The 22,499-nt window shown below is 33.1% G+C and overlaps 2 protein-coding genes across 9 annotated transcripts in view; one reads left to right on the top strand and one right to left on the bottom strand.

Annotated features, from left to right (window-relative positions):
• LOC128228029 (uncharacterized) overlaps positions 1–2,353 on the top strand; it is a 93,566-nt gene extending 91,213 nt beyond the window's left edge. For all 6 annotated transcript variants that reach the window (XM_052939061.1, XM_052939059.1, XM_052939057.1 and 3 more), the window contains one exon: positions 268–2,353. In XM_052939061.1, the coding sequence (XP_052795021.1) occupies positions 268–372 (105 nt within the window). In that variant the 3' untranslated portion in view covers positions 373–2,353. The remainder of the gene's footprint in view (positions 1–267) is intronic.
• Positions 2,354–4,933: 2,580 nt separating this feature from the next.
• The window catches only part of LOC128228991 (sodium- and chloride-dependent glycine transporter 1-like), a 38,702-nt gene continuing 21,136 nt past the window's right edge, over positions 4,934–22,499 (bottom strand). For 2 of the 3 annotated variants that reach the window (XM_052940601.1, XM_052940602.1), the window contains exons 8-14: positions 21,372–21,496; positions 19,938–20,050; positions 14,090–14,221; positions 13,312–13,411; positions 12,744–12,844; positions 11,877–12,044; positions 4,934–11,377 (exon numbers count right to left, since the gene is read on the bottom strand). In XM_052940601.1, the coding sequence (XP_052796561.1) occupies positions 11,204–11,377; positions 11,877–12,044; positions 12,744–12,844; positions 13,312–13,411; positions 14,090–14,221; positions 19,938–20,050; positions 21,372–21,496 (913 nt within the window). In that variant the 3' untranslated portion in view covers positions 4,934–11,203. The remainder of the gene's footprint in view (positions 11,378–11,876; positions 12,045–12,743; positions 12,845–13,311; positions 13,412–14,089; positions 14,222–19,937; positions 20,051–21,371; positions 21,497–22,499) is intronic. The other variant, XR_008260017.1, reaches the window with a different exon arrangement.

The raw sequence follows: 22,499 nt of genomic DNA, 5'->3' as shown, positions 1-22,499 counted from the left end.
TGAAATTTGTTTCCGTTTCATTATTGTCTTCTTAACTGAGTATCAGATAATAGTGTTTGAACTAAAAAATGTTTATCATTCATGAATTGTCATAGACTAATTAACAAGAACAAGTAGTTCTTAAGATATTATTCCAGTGTGTGCAGTCTAAAAGAGATGAAGGTAGAGACAGGACCAGAAGTTGGAGGGCGTGACAAACACTTCGGCGGTTTGTTCTGGCCTTTAACATTGTGTGTGGGTGTCTAACAATACTTCCATTTATTGCAGAGTGTACGCAGTCTGAAAGAGATGAAGATTGAGACAGGGCCAGAAGTTGAAGGGCGTGGCAAACACCCAAGCAGTGTGTTACATGTAGAGGTCACCAGGTTTTGACCTTCAACTTTCACACCACCAACAGTTGGTGCGATTGTTCTAACAAGCGCGGGCGGTTGGCAGGAGTATACATTGAAGTTGATAGATGCAGCAAACTCCTCACCCGTGTATTACATGTTAAGGTTCTGAATTTGACCATTGGAACGGTGAACACTTTCTTGGTTGTTCTGTTGGTTAATAACTTCAGGCAGTATTAACAAGAGAATACAGTGTTTCAGTGTAACCATGTAAATCATGGAAACCTTATGCAAGAACAAGCATGATGCTTGTGATGGTTTAAAGAAGTAGCGTTGTCTTCATATTTTCAACTGAACAGTGTATTAGGTCAATACAAGGCTGCCCATAATAGCCAATTCAAGCAAGGAAATCACAGATGAGAAAATTTGCATTTGCAACACCTTCACAGCGGACTTGTATGAAAATGATGGGTGACTCAAGATTAAGTACAGAGCAGTGTCAAAAAAAATTCACAATTTTAAAAATTGGACCAAGGGCTAGTGATGGACTATAGGAGAGGGGTGTTTAGATTTAGGTCGGAATTTGTTTCCACCGGTGGTGTTCATTCCAGTTATTTAGTTAGTCTCTGTCTGTACTGCATTGCTGACCTTCTATGATATTCGAAGCATATTTCATTGGAAATTTTCAATGTTGCAATTAAACTATTGTAATATTATTGTCTTAATATATGCCAAAAAAGGGGTATTATTGATGGTTACTTTGCAACTGAGAAAAACTTATGCTAAAATGCAAAGAATGTATGACTATTTATCGTAGTATAACTTTATTTATATAACCGTTCAATGAGCAAGTTTCTTTTGTTTCACTACGAGGTATCTTTTTGTCATATTATCAAGTTGATCTCATTTTAGTAGTTCGTTTTTTGCTTGAGCATTTTTCAAACAAATATACTTTAATATGTGCAATATTTAAGCAAATTCCTATGATCTGGTATCATATGATCTACGTATTATTAAATCATTGAATTATTTGATTGTAACTACAGTCGAAACTCGTTGGCTCGATATCTCATGGCTCGATATCCTCGTTGGCTCGAACCAGATTAAAAGGACCGATTTTTTTTTACTCTTTGTTCATATAAAATTCGATCGGATGGCTCAATATCATGAGGGTCGATATTTCTCCACGCTCGAAATTGTTTTCGCGTACCCAAACAAGAATTTCACACTTTGTTTTGTTTGCTTGGGACGATGTCATTTTCGCGGGTTCAGTTAAGAATCTCTCACCTTGATTTGTTTGCTTGGCTTCATTTAGCACAAGGCGCTAATCGATTAAAATTGCTTGACTGGTAGTATAATTTTTATCAAATAGTTGAACAGTTTGAATAAACATGCCATCACTTAAAGTTCTGTCTCTAATTGTTATCCATCTATAAATTTCTATGCATTTTGATATAACTTATAAGCTATGTTTGTGTTACCCACTGTTTACAATTGCTTGTTTGTTGTTTTCGCATAAATGTATTTTTTATAATAAATAAAAAAAATCAGATGATATTTTCTAAAGTATCGAATAAGTCATGTTACGAACTTGACGATGCTTAACTATGTCCAATAATAAATACTCTTCTTTTCTCTTGCGGAGATAGCATAGCCAATTACAAACGAGGTAAATAAGACTTTTTGTAACAAATAAAAAAATAACATTCTGTAAGCAATCCCGCTTGGCTCGATATTCTCAAAGCTCGAAGTATTTTGGCCGGTCCTTAGAATATCGAGCCATCAAGTTTCGACTGTACATGTATGTTAATGAACATATGTATGTTGAATATCAATCAATTAATTTGTACGTAGTCAGCACAATCAAATCATTGTGATTTTTGCACCATATCAGATATTTGCTATGCATAATTTGTATATATAATATAGATGTAAGTATTTTTCAGAATTCATTTGTTAATACCACTTCATTCCCAACATACTGTGATCCTGTTGAATAATAAACGTTTATAGTTGACATGGAATACTCTTTGTTTTTATATGACTTATAAATAGAAAGTCTGTGATTGGTTCTGACAGTCCATCCTGTTGAATAATAAACGTTCATAGTTGACATGGAATACTCTTTGTTTTTATATGACTTATAAATAGAAAGTCTGTGATTGGTTCTGACAGTCCATCCTGTTGAATAATAAACGTTCATAGTTGACATGGAATACTCTTTGTTTTTATATGACTTATAAATAGACAGTCTGTGATCAGTTCTGAAAGTCAATCCTTTTGATTGATCAGGTTTATATAGTTGACATGGAATTATACTCTTTGTTTTTATATGACTTATAAATAAACAGTCTGTGATTGGTTCTGAAAGTCAATCCTGTTGAATGAACAACGTTTATATAGTTAACATGGAATTATACTCTTTGTTTTTATATGACTTATAAATAAACAGTTTGTGATTGGTTCTGACAGTCAATCCTGTTGAATAATAAACGTTCATAGTTGACATTGAATACATTTGTTATTATATGACTTATAAATAGGCAAACTCTAATTGGTTCGGATTACCATTGATGGAGCAGAATAGATATCATATTCACTCGGGTTTTACTAATAGTCTTGATCTAAATAAAGATTGTCATTAAATTTATTAATGCAAATTTTTTTTGTGTTTTTTTTTCAATCTTGGTTGTTCTCTTCATATTTTTATTGGTTGGTGAAAAAAAAGGAACCAATCAATTAAAGAAAACTCTGGTTTGGTTCCTAGTTTTTCTATTACCACCTTGTTTGTTCTCAATTTTAAACCTGAACCAGTCTATTAACATTTCCGGAATCAACATAATTTAAGCAAATGGGATAAAACAAAGCTGTAAGAGTTGGCATTTTAAAAATATATTGTCATATAAAAATATACTTGTGGAGTAGTGAGCCATTGAAAACAATCTGATATTCACTGGCAGAAAGTCATATTTACCATCGGGCACAGCTATCTGAATATTAGGTCATATTCAGTGGCTCATTAGTCAATAATTATTTTTTACTAGTCTTTACTTTGAAGGATTTTTTTTGTGGTAGCCTTGCGGTTGTTAGCATGCAAAATCTTTCACCTTTGGTCATAACTCATTTGTTTTCAAGATATTCATTTGAAACTTAGTACACGTGTTATTAGTGACAATACAAATCTGTTGCAAGGCCCACAACTCCTGCTTAAACCAGGGTTGTCACAGGAACGTAACAAATGCCCTTGACTTGACCTTACCTTGACGGAAAGCCATTTGGATGATAAACATTTTGATATAGTTACCAAGCTATAGCTTAATAATGAAATATTGCTATGCAGTTTTTTGGGGCAACATTAAGATTGAAGTGTGACCTTGACCTTTGATGTTGGAGATGGAATGCCATGCATGATAGACCTTCCCATGCTGCGCTACAATTCTGTGTTTTATGACTGAATCTAATCAATAGTGACAAAGTGATCTGGGAAATACTATTATTTCTACAGAATACCTTACAGATTCCATTGACCTTTAAAGGGACTGTACACCAGATTGGCACCAAAAAATTATTTTTTTCTGTAACAAATCTCAGGACAATTATCTAATAGGATGTGTTACGCTTTGATACCATCATTGTAAAAAAAAAAAGTACCAAAATGTAAAAAAAGAAAATGTGTCGGAGACCGGGTTCGTACCCGTGTCGCCAAAATAGCAGTCCAGCGTCATAATCCACTGTGCTACGACGGCTTACTCTAATTGGGTGACATAATTAAGCTATACACCTACCTCGGTAATATCACGTGATAACACCGGCTAGCCAATCACGCATAAGGAATAAATTCAACCTGGTAGACATACCCAGTAATCTTTTTTAATGGAAAAATACGAAATAACTGCTAAACTTAAATAAATTGTAAACTATGTGGTACTTCAGTTAGTAAGTTTTAATGCATTGTACACATCGATGCCAAGTTTATGTCAGTTTTCGACAATTCTGATGGTCCCTATTGGCAATAACATTATTTCCACAAGACAAGCCTAGAATTGTCAATATGAGCTAGTACGAGGCTGATCATTCATAATTTTACATGATTAAAATAATATTTTGTCACTGTCTCAGCTGAGTTAACCCGTTTAAAATTAGCATGTAATGATTTCTCATTTTAAAGTGTGTACATTTAGCATTTGAAAGTCATGTGATTGGTACAGATACATATACTGACGCTTTTTTAAATTAAATGGGAATTACATGATAGACAGCCCCTGTAAGCTTTTGACAATTTCCTTTACTTCTCCCAAATGTATCATCTGGTTTCTAGTCCCTTTAAATGCTTTACGCATCACATACTAATGCTGCTCCACAAGTCCCTGATGTTTGATGAAAGTATGATTGAAAGTTACGAAGTTACAGATGAGACACAAATTATTACTATGGAATCTTTATGGGGGTTGAACATGTCTGAATGGTGGTGATGATGGCGATGATTATGTCTGTCGGTACTTCAGGATTGCAAACAATACACCACTTTAAACTACATGATTGTTAATGAAGCTTTCCATACACACGTGACATTCTATAGATGATTGCAAATGAATAAGGACTAATTCTTAAAGATTGTGCACATTTTATTTTACCTACAATATTAACATAAGACAAAAATTCTTCTCCATCCTGGTAATGTAAAAGAACAAATCGAGAATCAATTCCAAACTAATACATAAGCACTACTTTTACAAATACACATATTTTTCATATTACCGGGTAAACAAATCCCGATATATATATATACAAAAACAAGATTATACACCATTAGACATCTTTGGATTATACAAGGCAAGATTAAACACCGGTTTTCCGGAACAATTTAGGATCTTTCAATCTGAGTACATGTTGAATTTAAGAACAGCTATTAGAAACAAGAGCTGACACAGTTAAGTGATGAATGCCCTCGAAGTTCAATGGATTATGCAACTATAATAATTATGGATACATTCAGGAAGGGTGCTTACATAAACTGTAAGCATTTGCCAGACCCCATGATGGTTGACATCCAGTGTAGGGAGTGATGAAGCAAGCGGTAAGGAGCTCGGTCTTCCATGTGACACATACAAAATGGTTTTTGTAAAATTACTGAAAGGCATTTAAGGAAATCTAGAACATGCAAGTTGTTACCCTGACCTTTGATGTAGGTAGTTGTGACCTTGACCTTTGATGTAGGTAGTTTTGACCTTGACCGTTGACGTAGGGATGCGAGTTGTGTACACATCATCTTTAATTATCATTCTAACCTATAGCAAGGTATTGTAAAATCCCTCTATGCATGACAAAGTAACAGCGAGTAGATGGCATAACCATTGTATGATGATATAACAGCCTAGAAACAAACGCTTTCTATCTTTGAGCATATATGCATCAACCCATAATGATTAACTTATAATCGTGATTTAGACCTCAGAGTTAGGGACACATATTGACGTGACACATTTCCTTTATGTACTAAACAAATTATGTGCCAAGTAATTTTATAATCCCTCGGTGTATGACAGCTACAGTTACAGCTGGACACAACCAACTATACTCTGTGCATATATGCAGCATTCCATAATGATTGACCTCAAAGACTTTAGTGTGTCCTTGAGCTAAATGTAAGGTTGTGGATCTGGCACTCAACACATCACCTTTTTGTATATGAATCAATCACTCCTGTAACAAACAGAAAATCGGAAAAACTGATGCCGGGACAGGCGGACGGTGTGATTTGAATATGCCCAATGTTTGGGGCAAAAAAATATTTATCACAGGATGACATAATAGTTTTTAAATTAAAGATATTAATGAGAGGAATTAAAAAAAATGTTTTGAACATCTTTGGCAAAAATTTTAAGGACTTATCAATTCCCTTTGATAGCTTTGAGATGTTTACTTCAACACAATTAAATGCCTTTGAAACAGAGTGAAACCTAAAATTAGAGTTTGTTTTCATAATGTATAAAAATACACTTGATATGTGGAAGACCTACCCTAATAATGTTGAAGCAAGCATGGCAGACAGGGATGAGAATCATGTGATTTCTTTGTCTGGCCTAAAATGATTATAGAAAGATATGTGCTGAGTAGTAGTAAACAATATAAACTATGTTGAAAGCTGATTGAAATAATTTTAAATTTGTATATATTTATGAAAAAATGATATATAAAAGCTCTCAATGTTCATTTTATTTACATGTATGAAAACAGAGTCAAGATGTGGAATATATTTATCATACAATCATGTAGAAGGTCCAGAACCACCTGTATGTTGTAGATCTTTCCAAAAAGGTATCCTATTTAAAAACATAATATATAATTAAATGTCTCAGTTTCATAATAAATCATAACTACAAATACAAATCTAAATCAATACAATGTATATAACAAGTTGGATGAGAATCTTCAAATAATGCTTTAATCATATGATATGAAATACTGTTAGCTTTATCATAATTTTGGTAAAATTGTTTCAGTCTAACATCTGAAATGATAAAAACACCAGCAATTGGGAAAATACACAAAATTTACATGTATTATAATATATCCATGTTTCAATAAAACCTTACAAAAAATATATGTATAAAACAACAGCAGCATTGTTGAAATCTACACAGGTACCTCAAACAGTACACGACCAATACATGCACGCCATAACATTTAAAAAAATTGCAAGTTTCAAATCAAAACAGAGTGAATTAATTTAAACTTCATTTGTTTAAAATAATTGTTAAGGGTCAGTTATATTCTTTGCTAAGTCACTCTTGTTGACACAATATTGCTGGCCCCAATTTCTTGAAACTTCTTAAGTCCCTTATAACAGGTTTAAGCTTAAAGCTCACTATTTCTGTTTTTCAATAATTTTCATTATATTTACTTCTTTGAGAGTTTTAATACTTAAGATAGAAATTACCTTTATGATAATCACAATAAATAATTTTTCATTTATCAAACTTTAATTAAAGTATGTATTTTGGCTAATTGAAATAATTAAGCTACTTAAAGCCTGTTAAGACTAAGAAGTCTCAAGAAATTGGGGCCAGGAGAGTCTGGTCTTGTTTTTGTTGGACGAAACAACTTGTCTGGCTTTGTGAGCACCAACAAAACTCACAGAAGACCAGACCGAGAATCAAACCCAGAATGCCTTGGTTAGAAGCGAGTGCACTAACCACTGTGCAAACTAAACAACTTTTACCAAAAAACATTCCTTTTTCTGCATCTACATCAAATCTACTGAAAATGATAGGACAGAGACTTTCTGAATACATTTACATACTAGAATATTGTTTCAATTGATAATCTCAAAATAACTTTATGACTTAGCAATCATTCAACCAGCACATTAATAAACAAACCAGATCACTAAAATATACCACTTTCAGAATACTCAGTTTTTCTAGAATCGCCATCACAGATTTGATTTAAAATGAACAAAGTATATCACAACCGGTAGATCTTATGTTACTCAGCATGACAGCTTAACTATCTTTATTCCATTGAAGACTCGAGAATCTTAGTTTTTACTCTAGCAATCCATTCTTATACAGACTTAAAAAAGGTATGTAAAAACAGGACTATAAGTATCTTCCATGGCCGAGAGTGAAAGATTAAGTTCATCTCAACCCGAGCGGAAACAAGGTTTACCGAGTTTCCATAGAACACCCTGTGCGAGGGTTTGGATGAACCTAGTTTCCATAGAACACCCTGTACGAGGGTTTGGATGAACCTATCTTACACGAGTGGCTATAGTAGATGCTTTTCCCCCCACCTCAGTTAAACAAAACAAAGGTAAAATGTATTTTTTCGCTGAAACTATTTTGTGTGTAATGCTTTAGATTACCATATGTTAATGGTAAAATCGTTTTTTAAATAGTTTTGAGGAGAGTGCAGCATTATTTTTTGAATGCAGCGTGAAAATCTTTTTATGGTGCAATTTGAAGTGAGAAATTATAATTTGGATTTTAAATATTGCCACAAGACAAGGTTTCCATGATGCTACAGACAACAGTCTTCAACAAGGGAGGTAATTGTGTGATGACAATAAAAAGGGAGTTCCAAATGGGTACTGGGTTTATCTTTGCCTGAGGTCAAGATGGCCAAATATTTAAATCTACATATCTGAGGTGGGAGAAGATTGTTTCCTACATGTACACCAGTTCTTCCATTGTACCAATATTTCCCGGAATAATTATCCAGCTGTTGGCCAAATGCAAATTGCCTTTACCACTTAATAAGCATACATAATAATAGTGCTTTTTATAAATATAATACATAAATTTATATCTTTATTTATATCCTGGCAACAATCATTATGATATTATGAATACAGTCAAAACTCATTGGCTCAATATCTCATGGCTCAATATCCTCATTGGCTCAATTGAATGAAAGAACTTTTTTTACTCTTTGCTCATATAAAAATCACAGATGGCTTGATATCTTGAGGGTTGATATATCTCCACGCTCTATGTCATTTTTGCGGTCCCAAGAAAGAATTTAACACATTGTTTTGTTTGCTTGGGTTGATGTCATTTTCGCAGGTTCAGGTAAGAATTTCACATCTTGATTTGTTTGCTTGGCTTCATTTAGCACAAGCCGCTAATCCATTAAATTTGCTAAATTGGTATTATAATTATTACCAAATTTAAATGGTTTAACAGTTTGAGCAAACATGCCATCACTAAGTTCTGTCTCTAATTGTTATCCATGTATAAATTTAAATGCATTTTGATAAGGCTACTTTCACATAAAAACACACTACGAAACATCCTTGAAGAAAGTGAAAATACAGAAGATCTACAGAGCCACCTGGATTACCTAGACCAATAAACGACAAGCCGATACTTCAACAAATCAGCCCAAAAATGCATCACCTCATTTTTGTAAAGCTGTGTAACATGTTACATGCATTTTATTTTAGTGCTAAAATATTTTAACAGTAAGATGTGCTTAATGTTTTATTCATGTGATATCTATGTTTTCAGTGCTGAGTTAATGTCTTATGAGCTATGTTTATGTGTTACTCACTGTATAAAATTGTTTTTTATTTTTAATATGTGTGTACGGTAATTATGTGCAATAAATACTCTTGCGAAGATATCGTAGCAAATAACAAACGAGGTAAACAAGACTTTTTGTAACGTATCAAATACAAAATCACATTCTGTAAGCAATCCCGCTTGGCTCGATATTCTCGAGGCTCGAAGTATTTTGGCCGGTCCCTAGAATATCAAGCTAACAAGTTTAGACTGTAATTAATTGGTATCACAGGCTAGTTTATACATTGGATATACAAGTGATAGACATTTTGAAATCACTACCTGTGTTTCCATATATCAACCACAACATTAATAAGACGAATATGATATTTAGTGCATGATAACCTTGTTTCCATAAATCAACCCAAAAAATAATAATATGGATATGACTACAGTGACCCCATGTATCAACCACAACATTAATAATATGAAAATGATATTTAGTGCATGACTACAGTGTTTGGATTTATCAACCACAACATTAATAAATGAATATAATCTCCAGTGAACCAGCAGATGATGCTACAGCAATAAGTGAATACCAAAAATAGCAATGATGAACAAGCAAATATTTTAATTTGGCAAGTTTAGTTTGGAGTATGGTTATGATGGCCGAGTTATAACATATTCAGCCAATAAAGATAATTTAGGACACTATCTGCTATTGACTGATAACCTAGGAAACATACATCAACATAACAGTGAATGCCCTTGATGATAATGCACTTAAATATTGCTAAATAAGTTGAAATGTGTAGCAAATTAATGAAATACCATTTGACTCTAAAATGCCAGTTATTATAAATCAATTATTCCACAGACTACATGTAGTTTATTGAACTGACAACAATTTTTATTTTATCAAAAAAATTGTTATTTTGCATACTAAATCAATCTGAACATGATGTTAAGTTCCAAATATCTTCCTTCTAAATATTATTTTTTTATAAAATTAAATGTTAACCACACCATGATTTTGTCTGACACTCATATTCCCAGTTCAAGTTCACAAAGAAAAAAAGAAAGAAAAAAGAAACAATGACACATAATATAATACCACACTCCTTTAATATTGTTCGGTATGATAAAAACAATATGGGCTTCCTTCTCGGGGATGGGGCATCATGTAAACTTGAGGGAACACTATTGACCAGCTTAAGCCTCATTCAACAATATTCCCTCGGGTTGAAAAGAGGTACAATCCCCTGAAGGAAGGCAACATTTATATACTGTTGTTGTCCTTTCAATTTTTTTAACAACAGAACAGCAGAATATATTAAACCTTATCTTGCTAGGTGGAGCATTTATGCCAGTCACATGAGCCATCAATAAATTGCAAACAATTAAAGATGACTTAAAGGCAGTTCTATAAAACTTATATGAGATCTTATGCACATACACAATGGCTTGCTTTGCTGTAGTTGCTTGCAGGTTGATTCGGTCCAACTTTGATCATTTAACGACTGTAATCATACTGGATATGAAATATGTTCAAGATTTTCTGCCCATAAACATTGTAACCAAGTTTGGTAAAGATTGGAATAGAACTGCTCCAGTAAGAGAGCAGACAACTTTGTGAACATCATCGGTCTGCAGTCCATAATCAGGCTGCCATGGCCAGCCCGTCATAGCCTGCCCGCCATGGGTGATCCTTTAATACATCCAGATAGACAACTGGCATATAAACACTTGAAATATGTACAAAGAACCAGTACACAAAACCCAAACTCTTCTAATATATCTAGTTATGATCTTCAAAGATTGAAATTCAACACTATTGTGACAGCCAATTTAGTGACTGAAAATCAATCATGCTAAGAATGGTTTTGCTTCTTGAGCTCCATTATGGTTTACAACATTATTGGTGTCCATCATATGTTGTTCAATAGCGTGGTCTTCGTCTAATGAAGCAAGGTATGTCTCCCTGTGTTCCTTATTTCTAGGACCCCATTTTGTTGAGGGTTTCTTTAATTTCTGCATCCTCTGAAAATCCAATTCAAAAGGAGTTATATGTATAACATTTAGTTTCCCCCCCCCCCCCCAAAAAAAAACATCCTGCATTTCTGATACCTTATTTGAGCTCCTATACTTAAAAAGAAGCTACCGTAAATCATTGAATATCGGCAGGCAGAAAAATGTGTGAAAAGTTTTGACAAATTTTATTGAATCGTGAAAACTGCAAAGGTTATTAAATAGTACAACACACGTACATAAATAATAAAATGTATTGAAATAACAATGGTACACAGCACATAAATAGTTAATTGCAATACTGTATTAAGTAATCAATAAACAACAATTCAAGTTCAATTTGACAACTGAATCCCACATACATGTATCTCATTCTTAAAATCTGAAACAGCATTAAATATAATGTAACCCAAAAGACCAATGAACACGCCCATATCGATACACTAGCATTCAGATAAGTATTCTCTTAACAATAAAAACACTACATGTAACATCATGAAAATGTCCTTACCTCCCAGAAGGTACCCTCTTCTTGCCAAATGGCGAAGGCCATATACGTGGGGATGGGGATGATGGATATGGAGCCCAGGCACCATCCAAACGTCACTGCCCACTGGGGATATGCTTTGTCTCCATAAGTCACTGGGCCCAAGGTAATGATGCTGAACAACCATATAAACTAAAAAACAAGCATTTAGAATATACTTCATTATTTATTCATGCAGGGTGACAAAATTAAAACTGGAGATTGAATATTCATACAAAGCTTGCTAAGAGTTGCATATGGACTTGGGTTACAAAGAATTTCTAGTAGTCTCCCTTTAATCAAGTTTTTTCTACATTGAAATCTGAGCATTTTCGAACACCTAACCAAAATTTTGCAATGGTGTAACTGTACAAATCTATTAATACAAATGCAATGTGGTATTTGCCTCTTAACCAAGAGGTTGTACTTCAAGCCATATGTGGCTGGCACATGGTGAAGATGGTGTATATCAGTTAAATTTTGACATCAGGACATATAAAAATCTTGAAGACAATTAAGGTGTTTTTTTTAGTACAATGTGTTCTTGGTCTCATAGTTTTTATAATATACCATGTGCTAGCCTCCTTTGATTCTAGTCCCACAGGGTCACTGTTCTTATGGCTTAAAAGAACACCAGTACTTGGGCACTCAAGTTTAATCAAACGAGTGTCGTTAAACTAATATCCAACTCACCAGAATGGCCGTTGGGGTGACAACGAGTGTCACTTAACTAATATCCAACTAACCAGAATGGCTGTTGGGGTGACAACGCGTGTCACTTAACTTATATCCAACTCACCAGAATGGCCGTTGAGGTGACAACGAGTGTCACTTAACTAATATCCAACTCACCAGAATGACCGTTGGGGTGACAAATCTCCACATATAGCTCCACAGCCTGGATGGCTGATAACCAATCATCAGCTCTATATCCTTGTAGAACCGATCTACCCCTGAAATACGGAAAAAAGATAATTGTAATCAAACACAAGTTAGAGAGTGGACAAAGTATGTTGTTTTGTTTACAATTAAAGAGCAAATAACAGCGCAGATGTATGGCAACTGAAGACAACATTATCCTTGTGTGGTTACATAGTACTATGCTTTATTAAGGGCAGACAACATTATCCCTGTGTGGTTACACAATACTATGCTTCATTCAGGTGACACAAAATCTACACTGAAACAATTTCAGGCAGTAAGTAAAAGGAATTTCAAAATATCAACAAATACTGAACATAGTTAAAGTTTAAACTATCTTTCAGGCCGTGGTATTTTTGTTGTTTTGCAAAGAAAAAATTGTATAATGTTACAAGTCGACCTTAAAAAATAAAAAATGTTGAATTCTTCGACAGTAGACAACATGATCAACAAACTCTTTTCACTGATGTTATTGGGAATGCAATAAGTGTCCACCTACCATATACCCATGCAATAGCAATCACTTCACAGAGTGAGATCAGCATGAGTGAAAAGCTTGCACAGTACCAGTCAATCACTTGTAGGATGTAGATTCCTCCCTGTAAAAGTCAAATTTGAAAGTTGAAAGTTTATTGTACAATTCTGTTGACACTGACAGAAACTTTCTTGATAGGCATGAATTGCACATAAAATTCAGCAAAGAAAACAAATTGGTTTTCAAAAGGTTTAAATATATATAATTTTGAATAACTGTTGATGTTATGTGTTGACTTGAAGCATGACGTACATACCACATCATTAAAACATCACATAGACAATTTTCAGCTAGACAAGGTCAATTTTCATTCATTTTTTCTACCCAGATACTGTGCAATGTGACGAAAGAAAAAGCAAGATGACTGCATAGAAATTTGGTATTATATGTAGGTACATGCTAACCAAAAACCGTCCAGTATCTTAAGCAAGGAAATGTGACAAAAGTGTTGAAATTTACACAACATTTGCTCGCCCCACTTCCTCTCTTTAGCTACTGAATGATTTTACTGGGCGTCTGTATGAGCATGCCTAACACATATGCAGTTGTCCTACGTTTTTGTTTGTATCATTGTTCATGTGGAAGTAATAATAATAAGTAAAACAAATTTATATCTGGCCGAGAAGAATCCAAAATACTAATGAAAAAGCTTATTACTTATGATGTTAAATCACTGTGTATAGACCAACATTCAGTTGGAAATCGAAGTTACAGCAACTAAGTGAACAAACCAGCCACGTACTTCTGTAATCAGCGGCAGACCCAGCAGGAACTCAGCAAAGCATGCGATGGCAGCCACCATAACGCGACGTTTCCTCAGCACATTCGGGTACTCATCAATAATTGCACTGAGGCATGTCTCAAACATTCCAAACTAGAAAATACACAGAAAAAAAATGTCAGTGCATCAGTAGATACGTTTGTTTATATGACTCTCACAAACAAAACGTGGCGGTACCAGAAAAATACTCACATTGTGTATTTAGATGGCATGCCATAGTGCAACATACAATGCCTTTATAGATACCTCTATTTTGGTAATCTGTTTTGGAAATCTGAATAAATATTCCTGCTTATTCTTTAAACATGCATCATTACTTGCTTAAGGATGCATGATCAGCTTTAGCAAAATTTACAAAAAAAAAGCATAGCAGGTTGCACGAGATTGTCCTTGAAGTAAAAAAATAGAAGGACCACAGAAAGTTTGAAATGTTATTGCAAATTCTTTTTAAAAATTATTACAATTTTACAGGAAACTTCTTTTTAACTCAATATTCAGTCAGTAATCTTAAAAATCAATCATTTCAGTATAAACTGCTATATCAATATCTGACAAAAGATCATTCAGCTTTTACACTTTGCCGTTTAACAGTCGAAAGAAATGAGTACCATTATATTAATACTCAGCAATCTACTTTTTTAAGCAAATCAGTCAGGACATATTATGATAATGACATGATATGACTTTCAATGAGTTTATGAACAATATGATTTTAAGATATAACCAGAATATCTTGTTTTGAAACTACACAAATAGGAACAAACATTTATGTCATACAGTTGGGTATTACATGTAATTTACACAATATTATGATGGCCATGGATAATACCAATGTAACTATATAGCAATGAATGTTTGATATATTTGTCAGTCAACAAAACAACAGTTTCTGCAAACAAAGATCTCAAACAAAATATCCTGCAGAGTTATTAAGTTGGGGGTTTTCTACTTACTTTTTAACATGACAAAAAATACTGGTTTCTGGTTAAAATAATGCTCTCCTTAAGATTTGGTCAGATTTTTATCAACAGTTACTTTGTGATTAACCAATATTACCTATGCTTACAATGTTGAAAATTGTGGTATAAATGTAAGGCTTATTTCTTATAGTGGACAAAATGTTTTTTTCGGTGTTTTTTGGCCACAATATTAATCAAAGAAAAAAAATCAAAACCCCTGAAAAAGATTAATGTCCAAGCTTAAACATAAGGGTACCGGTAGGTCAGGGAGGAAAACCAGAAACCAGCGTATTTTTGTTCCAAGATTTTAAATAATTGATGCAACACTGTGCAGAGAATCTGTCAGAAAACATGGCTAATGCACTTTCACCATAACTCTTTCACCCATACCAATAAATATACATTCTATTCTTTCTTTCATGTAACATTTTATATAGTCACATGCAACCATATTCACACATTCTCTTATACAGCAATGGTCAAGTGTTCTGACAGCAACATTCAACTATTAACCTTATCTCTCCCCACCTTTTAAAATAGAATAAAAGTAGAACTTCTTGAAAAGCAACTCTGCAAGACAGTAACAATTAAAATACACAAGAACTGATTCATAAAATCATCTATGCACATAGGTGGCAGTGTCAAGCTGGGATGGTTCAATAAAAGCTTATGTTACATAATTATATACATAATAAGGCTAGTGTCTTTACAAGTACATAAAATTATAGTAAATACTGAAAGATAGATCTTTAATTTATACAGGAAAATTTAGTTTATACTAAATACAGCCTGTGCATGGAAAAATGGACGAACGTATGGACGGATGGTGTGATTTTAATATGCCCACCTTCGGGGCCATAAAAGTGTTTATATTTTAAAACACATTTTACGTCAAAGTGTGTGCACCTCCAAGCTATTCCAGGAAAATGCAAGTCAGTGCTCATTAGTTTTGGTTTATTGTTCTTAAAGTTCAGACAACAGATGAAAACAGTCTTGGATGCTATTTATTGTGTATATAATTATATGTATAAAAAAAGTAACCAACCCAGACTGATACTTCCTCCTACGCTCAAGTACAATAATTGATCTGTTTCATTAAAATCAAGCCAGGTAAATTTTTGATATTGTAATTTTCCATTCATACAATAAGGCCAAAAATAATTCTGTTTATTAGCAGATCAACTGTGAATATAAAATGCAATATAAAAACTTTCCAAGGCTTGATTCTCCGGACAAATATTGCAACCTCTCTCTTTCATGATAAAACCATCAAAGAAAGCAAACCAGAAATATATCAAGGCATGTACGATTTCTCATTATGTATATATCTACACTATTTCTTAGTACCACTGAAGGACTGGGCGTGTTGAATAATGGTCGTCATGATGATGACGGAACATCTGTGGCGAGCCCGACGTCTTCACACACGCCCGCCCGGGCGCCCTGCCCTGCACTGAACAGAAAACGGCATTTCGAAAATTTCGTCTGCATTGCAGAAATTATTTTGACCTTTGAATAGCCCTTGAAAGGAAGTTAAGTACGAAGCGAGTGTTACTTTGTATATCACGGTTAGGCTTTCTTCATAAAGCTTCAAAGGAATATATAAATGACCATGTATTTAAGGAAATGCTTAGGAAGTTAGTCAAATCGTGGTTCATTTATTAATCTTCAAAATTATCTTGAAAATTTCAAACCATTCTTTTGGATGGCTTTGAAATTTCATAAGAATGCCAAATGAATTAATATTTCCTATATTGTTATTATCTTTTCTTAAGATTTAATTAAATAAAATAAAAAGTTTAAATACTTATTTTTAATATATGAACATTACATTACGAAGGAAATTTACACGAATTGCTTGTTTTTATCTGAATTGTTCTAATGGTCTTTAAAATCTCTTATAATTATTATTTTGAATAGATGTCAAAGTTAATTAAGAAAAGTACATTAAATATTTTTTGCATTTCAGCTCTTCTAAAATAAGCTATATATAAGGCCAAATTTAGTTAAATTTTGGTAATTTCTACATAAGATTTGGGCCAATCATTCATAAAAAATATAAATTCAAATTGAAAGAATGACACAACCTTAATTCTTAAAATGATGAGCAAGCAACACAAGTCAAACCAGACTGTCTACTAAGCAGAAAGACCGGATGTGTGAAACAAGAGAACGTAACTCTGCATTAGGTGCGGTAATGTGTGATATTAGTGACTTATCTTTTCACACCAGGGGGCATCTCGCTCGTCATGTTCTATCAGCAATTAAGTTTTAATCAAATAAATAAAATCAATTTACACTATAGGAATAAACTTTCAATCATGAAAGTTAACCTCTTAATGTGGCCGTGCTTAAATTAGGTTACTCGGGTAAAATTCAGCATCACTGAAAAAAAAAAATCATGTGCTTTTAAAATTGGAAGAAATCTCCTACCTTAATAATATTTTTTGTCTCCAACACGGAAAACGACTCGCTCATTTACTTACAATATTAAACGTAGCCCTATTTCGATTGTGTCACTCAACTGAGTTAATGTCAATTTCAGATCCTATTTTAATTCACCTTTTTTCTTACCTTACATGGTCGCGATACTGATACTGTAATATTTAAAAGTAAAAAGAATAGAGCATCATTAGTTACATGGTGAAATAATTCTTCACTTGGAAGTAAGTCGTCAGATTTTCTTTTAAAAATTAGTTTTCTGTTTTACGAAAGGGCATGTAAGGTTTCTACTGTATATTACTAGAGTAAACTGTATATGATATGGATATGGAGGGATGATATTTTATTTAGCCCCCAATGAAGTTACTGATCTAAAATGGACATTTTAATAAAATAATAATGAACATCGGGTCTTAATATGAGACATACAAATATAACTATGTTGTGGAATACACATACATGTGGAGGTCAATTAGTTTTAGCCAATTAAGGGCCTTTCACATGAAGATTGCAGACATTACAGTTTCACTAAACCTGGAAAAACAAAACATTCCAGCCTCTTATAATTTTATCTACTGTTTTACTGTTCACCTTGCCGAAACTTGGGAAATAATCAGCTGAATATCACAAGTTTCGGCAATGTTGCACCCTTATTCGTTTACTGTCTCACAAACGTTGTACCTATTACAACATTTGTGATTTTTCAGCATCCATCATTCATGGACAGTTGAAATCTAATACATCATTTTTTTTCGCAGGGCAAATGAAAATGTTAAAATTAAAAAAAAATCCCTAAAAAAATCTTAAACAAAAAATATTTATAATAATATGCATCTTGAGATAAAATGTTATTAAAAGTCCATCATTTTAAGACTTTTGAATATAAGAAAATTACAAAGAGTCGGTTAAAATAAATGATTACAATTTGGGAAAAAACAATTTATAAAGTGTTGTTTTTTTTAAATACTTAAGTTTCATTGATCCCATTTGCCCCATCACAACAGTGCTGAAATGAAACCACTTAACACATTCATTAGACCTTTACTTCTTGCATAATGCTTGTGTACAACTGCAAACATTTCAAGTAAAATGTTTATCAAGATTTTTACAAATTATTATCGTATTAATAAAATTTATTTTCGGGCATACCCTTACTTCATTAAATACATATTTAAAAAAATATATACATGTTTTGTTTAATTCTATAAGCGGTAGAATTATGCATTAAGATAATACAAAAAAATACTTATTAAAGTATATAATGTGTAATTTATATATGTTCATATCATAGTCACTTCAGAAAAAGCAAAAAATGCGCACTTTATTTTGTGTTTCAACCCTCCAAAATGTTTTATATCAGACTTTAAAGACAAACTTGCAGCCGAAATGCTAATGCTTAAGTATTGTAAAGAATGTAATTTATTTAGAAACAATTGATTTTGTACAATATTAAAATTTATAAATAAATTTATTTCACAACGTGCTGCATATTCTTTTAATATCTTCCGAATGTTTGCCCACTATTTCACAACTAGATAAAATTTTGAAATGGAGATTTGTTTGTGACAGTAAATACACAAGCCTGATCCAAGAGCCAATCATATTAAACCTGAAAAACCAATCACATTGCTGCAGTACGCTTTCTGGCCAAAAGTTTCGTCAAGCTTAAAAAGATGAATTGTAAAAAAGAAATAAATCCAGTTAAAGAACTTAAAATGAATATTTTTTCTGGAGTGCAGGGTATACATTGTGTATTCTTGACCTATTTTAGATAAAACACAGTTGAAAATATCTGAGTTGAAAATAATACTCTTAACAATTTGCAGGATGTAAATTTTAAAGTCAGTAAAGTACATAAAAACAGAAGTGCTTGTAAACCGAACCCTACACCTTATCACTCATTTTAGAAATAATCAAGTTTTAAAGAGAATTTTGTTTACATAACAAACTTGATAAATTACAGGGAGTGTAAAATGGTGAGGATATTAATTAAAGTGTGAGTGTTTGTGTAAGGTTTGTATGGTTGCAATGAAAATTGTTTGAATAAATTTAGCTTTGAAAGAAGACCTTATTTTTGTTGGTGAAAGCATATTGCAGCAAAACATGGGTTATGGTCTGCAGACTTCATGGAAATCAAACAATATCTTCAATTTGGGTAAATCATATGACCTTTTTGTTCAAAGATAAAAGTAAACAAACTTTTTTTCTCAAAAACAACATAAGTCTCTCAAAAAAGAGAATAGTGGGATTTTGCTTTTACAGTTCCTGAAGAGAAAACTTTTCAGTTACAATTCTAACTGAATTTTTTTGCAACTAAAAACAGTTTTATATTTTTCCTCCACATGTTTGTTAGTTAGGCCCAGAGATGATGTGAGGGGGGTGGGGGCAGAGGTGGCTGCAATGGTTACCTGACTGTCAAGGCCAATGATGAAGAGCATGAGGAAGAAGAGGACGGCCCAGAGTGGCGAGATGGGCAACATGGACACAGCCTCCGGGTATGCTACAAACGTGAGGCCGGGACCTGAAAAACAAGAATTGCTGAAAAAAATTTGCCACAAAAGTTGAGGACATGTAAAAGGAAAATTTCCTTCAGCATGCAAAAAAGCATGTGTCAGAACCTGAAATATAACAACTGGTTTCATTTAAAAACAGAATTTTAAGCAGGTAACATGGAGACAGCATCAGGGTTTACCACATACGTGAGCCCCGGACCTGGGACGAGACACTGATAATTTAGTCTTAAAATCATCTCATATAAAATTCAAACTTTTCAATGCTACCAATAATTTTATACCCCAGTAACATGGTCACTGCCCAAGAGTAGTTCGTAAATGCAAGTCCACGTCCTGAAGAGTGACAGTTGGTTCATTTATTAAAAATTTGCATAAACCTCAATGTTTCTATTCATACATTTGAAAACTACCTCTTGACATTGTGTATATGTCTTACAGTGAGGCCAGGAACTAATATCGAAATTCTCTCTGAACTATCTAACATTCAGACTTAGCATTTTTTCCCTGTAATAAAATAAATAAATTTAGGCAGGTATCATAGTACAAATCATTGTAAGTTTCCTATTTATAATGTAATTAATAATCTGTACACATTTAGACTCCTAAAATATGTAAATTAAATTTAAAAAAATGTTGCACACAGATATTTATCAAGGCTTGAAAGAATTATCATTAATTTTGTCTGCACAGCCTGATGTAAAATTCAATAATCATCTTGCACTAGCTCAGGCATGTCATTGGCACGGCTCCAGTCTCTTTTACTTGTTTGCAATATTATGCAGATGCAAATAAAACTCTCTTTTTTCTGACTGATTTTTTTCTATATTCATAATTTAAGAACCCTGGATGTAGAACAAAATCAGGAACAATGTAACAGTTCCCAGATGTGCAATATCGTCAAGTCTCCTGTAACAAGACTTGGCATTTCCAAGATGTGATAATGCATGCAGGTTCAGATATATAATGTAAGAACAAAACAGTCTTCAAGTGAATTCAGAGATTAATTACTCATAGATTATACAACACATTTCCTGACATCTAATAATGCATCAAGCAGATGGTATTTTTCAAGCAAAGATATTTTCTAAATAACATCTGATCAATATAAGAACACTATTATTCTTATTGTTTTCCATGCATTTGCTTTCAGGTTAGAAAAGGTACATTACATAATATTGTTTGAAAATTTGCAATGTTATTCAATAATGAAATAATAATGTAACACCCTGTGAAAGCTAGTAGGCTATTTTTTGTAAACATAATTTTATCTTTGCATTTAAACTTTTTTCCTGTCAAATGCCTCTGTTCAGATGATGTCACAAAAATTACCTTGTGTAACGACATCCTCGACTGATTTTCCGGTCTCGTGGGCCATGAAGCCAAGAATTGAAAAGATGACAAAGCCGGCAAAGATGCTAGTTCCGCAGTTAATTAAGGGTACCAGCATAGCGTCCCTGAAAATAGAATTTACAGTAATTGTGGTTAAATATCTATAAAAATATATTATGCAGTAAATGACTTTGTAGAGGGTATTAAATTCTATTTCCAGGAGGTGAGAATGTTTTCCAGGAGGTGAGAATGTTTTTTAATACTTGCATCAACTTAAATTGGGCCATGTCTTTGTGACTCTCAGACTTTATAAATTGAATAATGATAATGAAGATTGGTAAAGCATTTTTTTTGTTCCAAAATATGACCTAGAGATATCACATGAGAACCATGCTTTTATGACTTCATAGATGATTCATGTTCATTTAAAATGTGTGGGTTGTAAACCTGACTCTGGCATAATATACAATACAATAAAATGCCTGAATTTCTAGAAAATCCTTGCAAGATTCAATTTGCCTGTTAAAGTGATTTTTGATGCCCTGAAACAGCAGCTGTTAATAACGATAAAGCCTTCATTTCATATCCACAAAGACACTCTTTGATAACAAAGGCGTTCATGATAATGAATTTTGTTTAAATACATGCCTTGCTTGACAAAAGGTGTACAAGAAGGCACAACTATTTGTTTAGTTTAAATTTCACATTCAGTCAAGGTTCACAGTGAAAAGCCATTATATTCTACCAGTATAATTAAGTTACTGAATGATTTCAAACAATCTGTCTGTAACTCTTTTTAAAATATTGAAGGGGCACTTAGGCCACACCAAATTAATAACTTGTTCATCGGATTTCCTGCACCTATTTTTTCAGAGAAAAAAAAAAAAAATTATTTTTTTATCTCTTGCACCCGCACCATCTAAAAAAAAATAGTTATTTTTTTTTACGAGCGCTAATTTGTTTAGTAGAATGTAGCCTTTCATTTAAAACCGCGTTTTTCGATTGTAACAATAATCAAAGCACCGGCTCATTCATGCAGCCGCTCTAATTAGAATCAATGAACAATATGGACCTGGATACAAGCGTCTAGATGATCAAGACTAAATTGGCAACATTTCACTTCCTGAT

The sequence above is a fragment of the Mya arenaria genome, chromosome 3 (genome assembly GCF_026914265.1).
Source record: "Mya arenaria isolate MELC-2E11 chromosome 3, ASM2691426v1".
NCBI classification, from domain to species: Eukaryota; Metazoa; Mollusca; class Bivalvia; order Myida; family Myidae; genus Mya; species Mya arenaria.
Note: the sequence above shows the minus strand (reverse complement) of the source record. Positions and strands in the feature narration are given on the sequence as shown.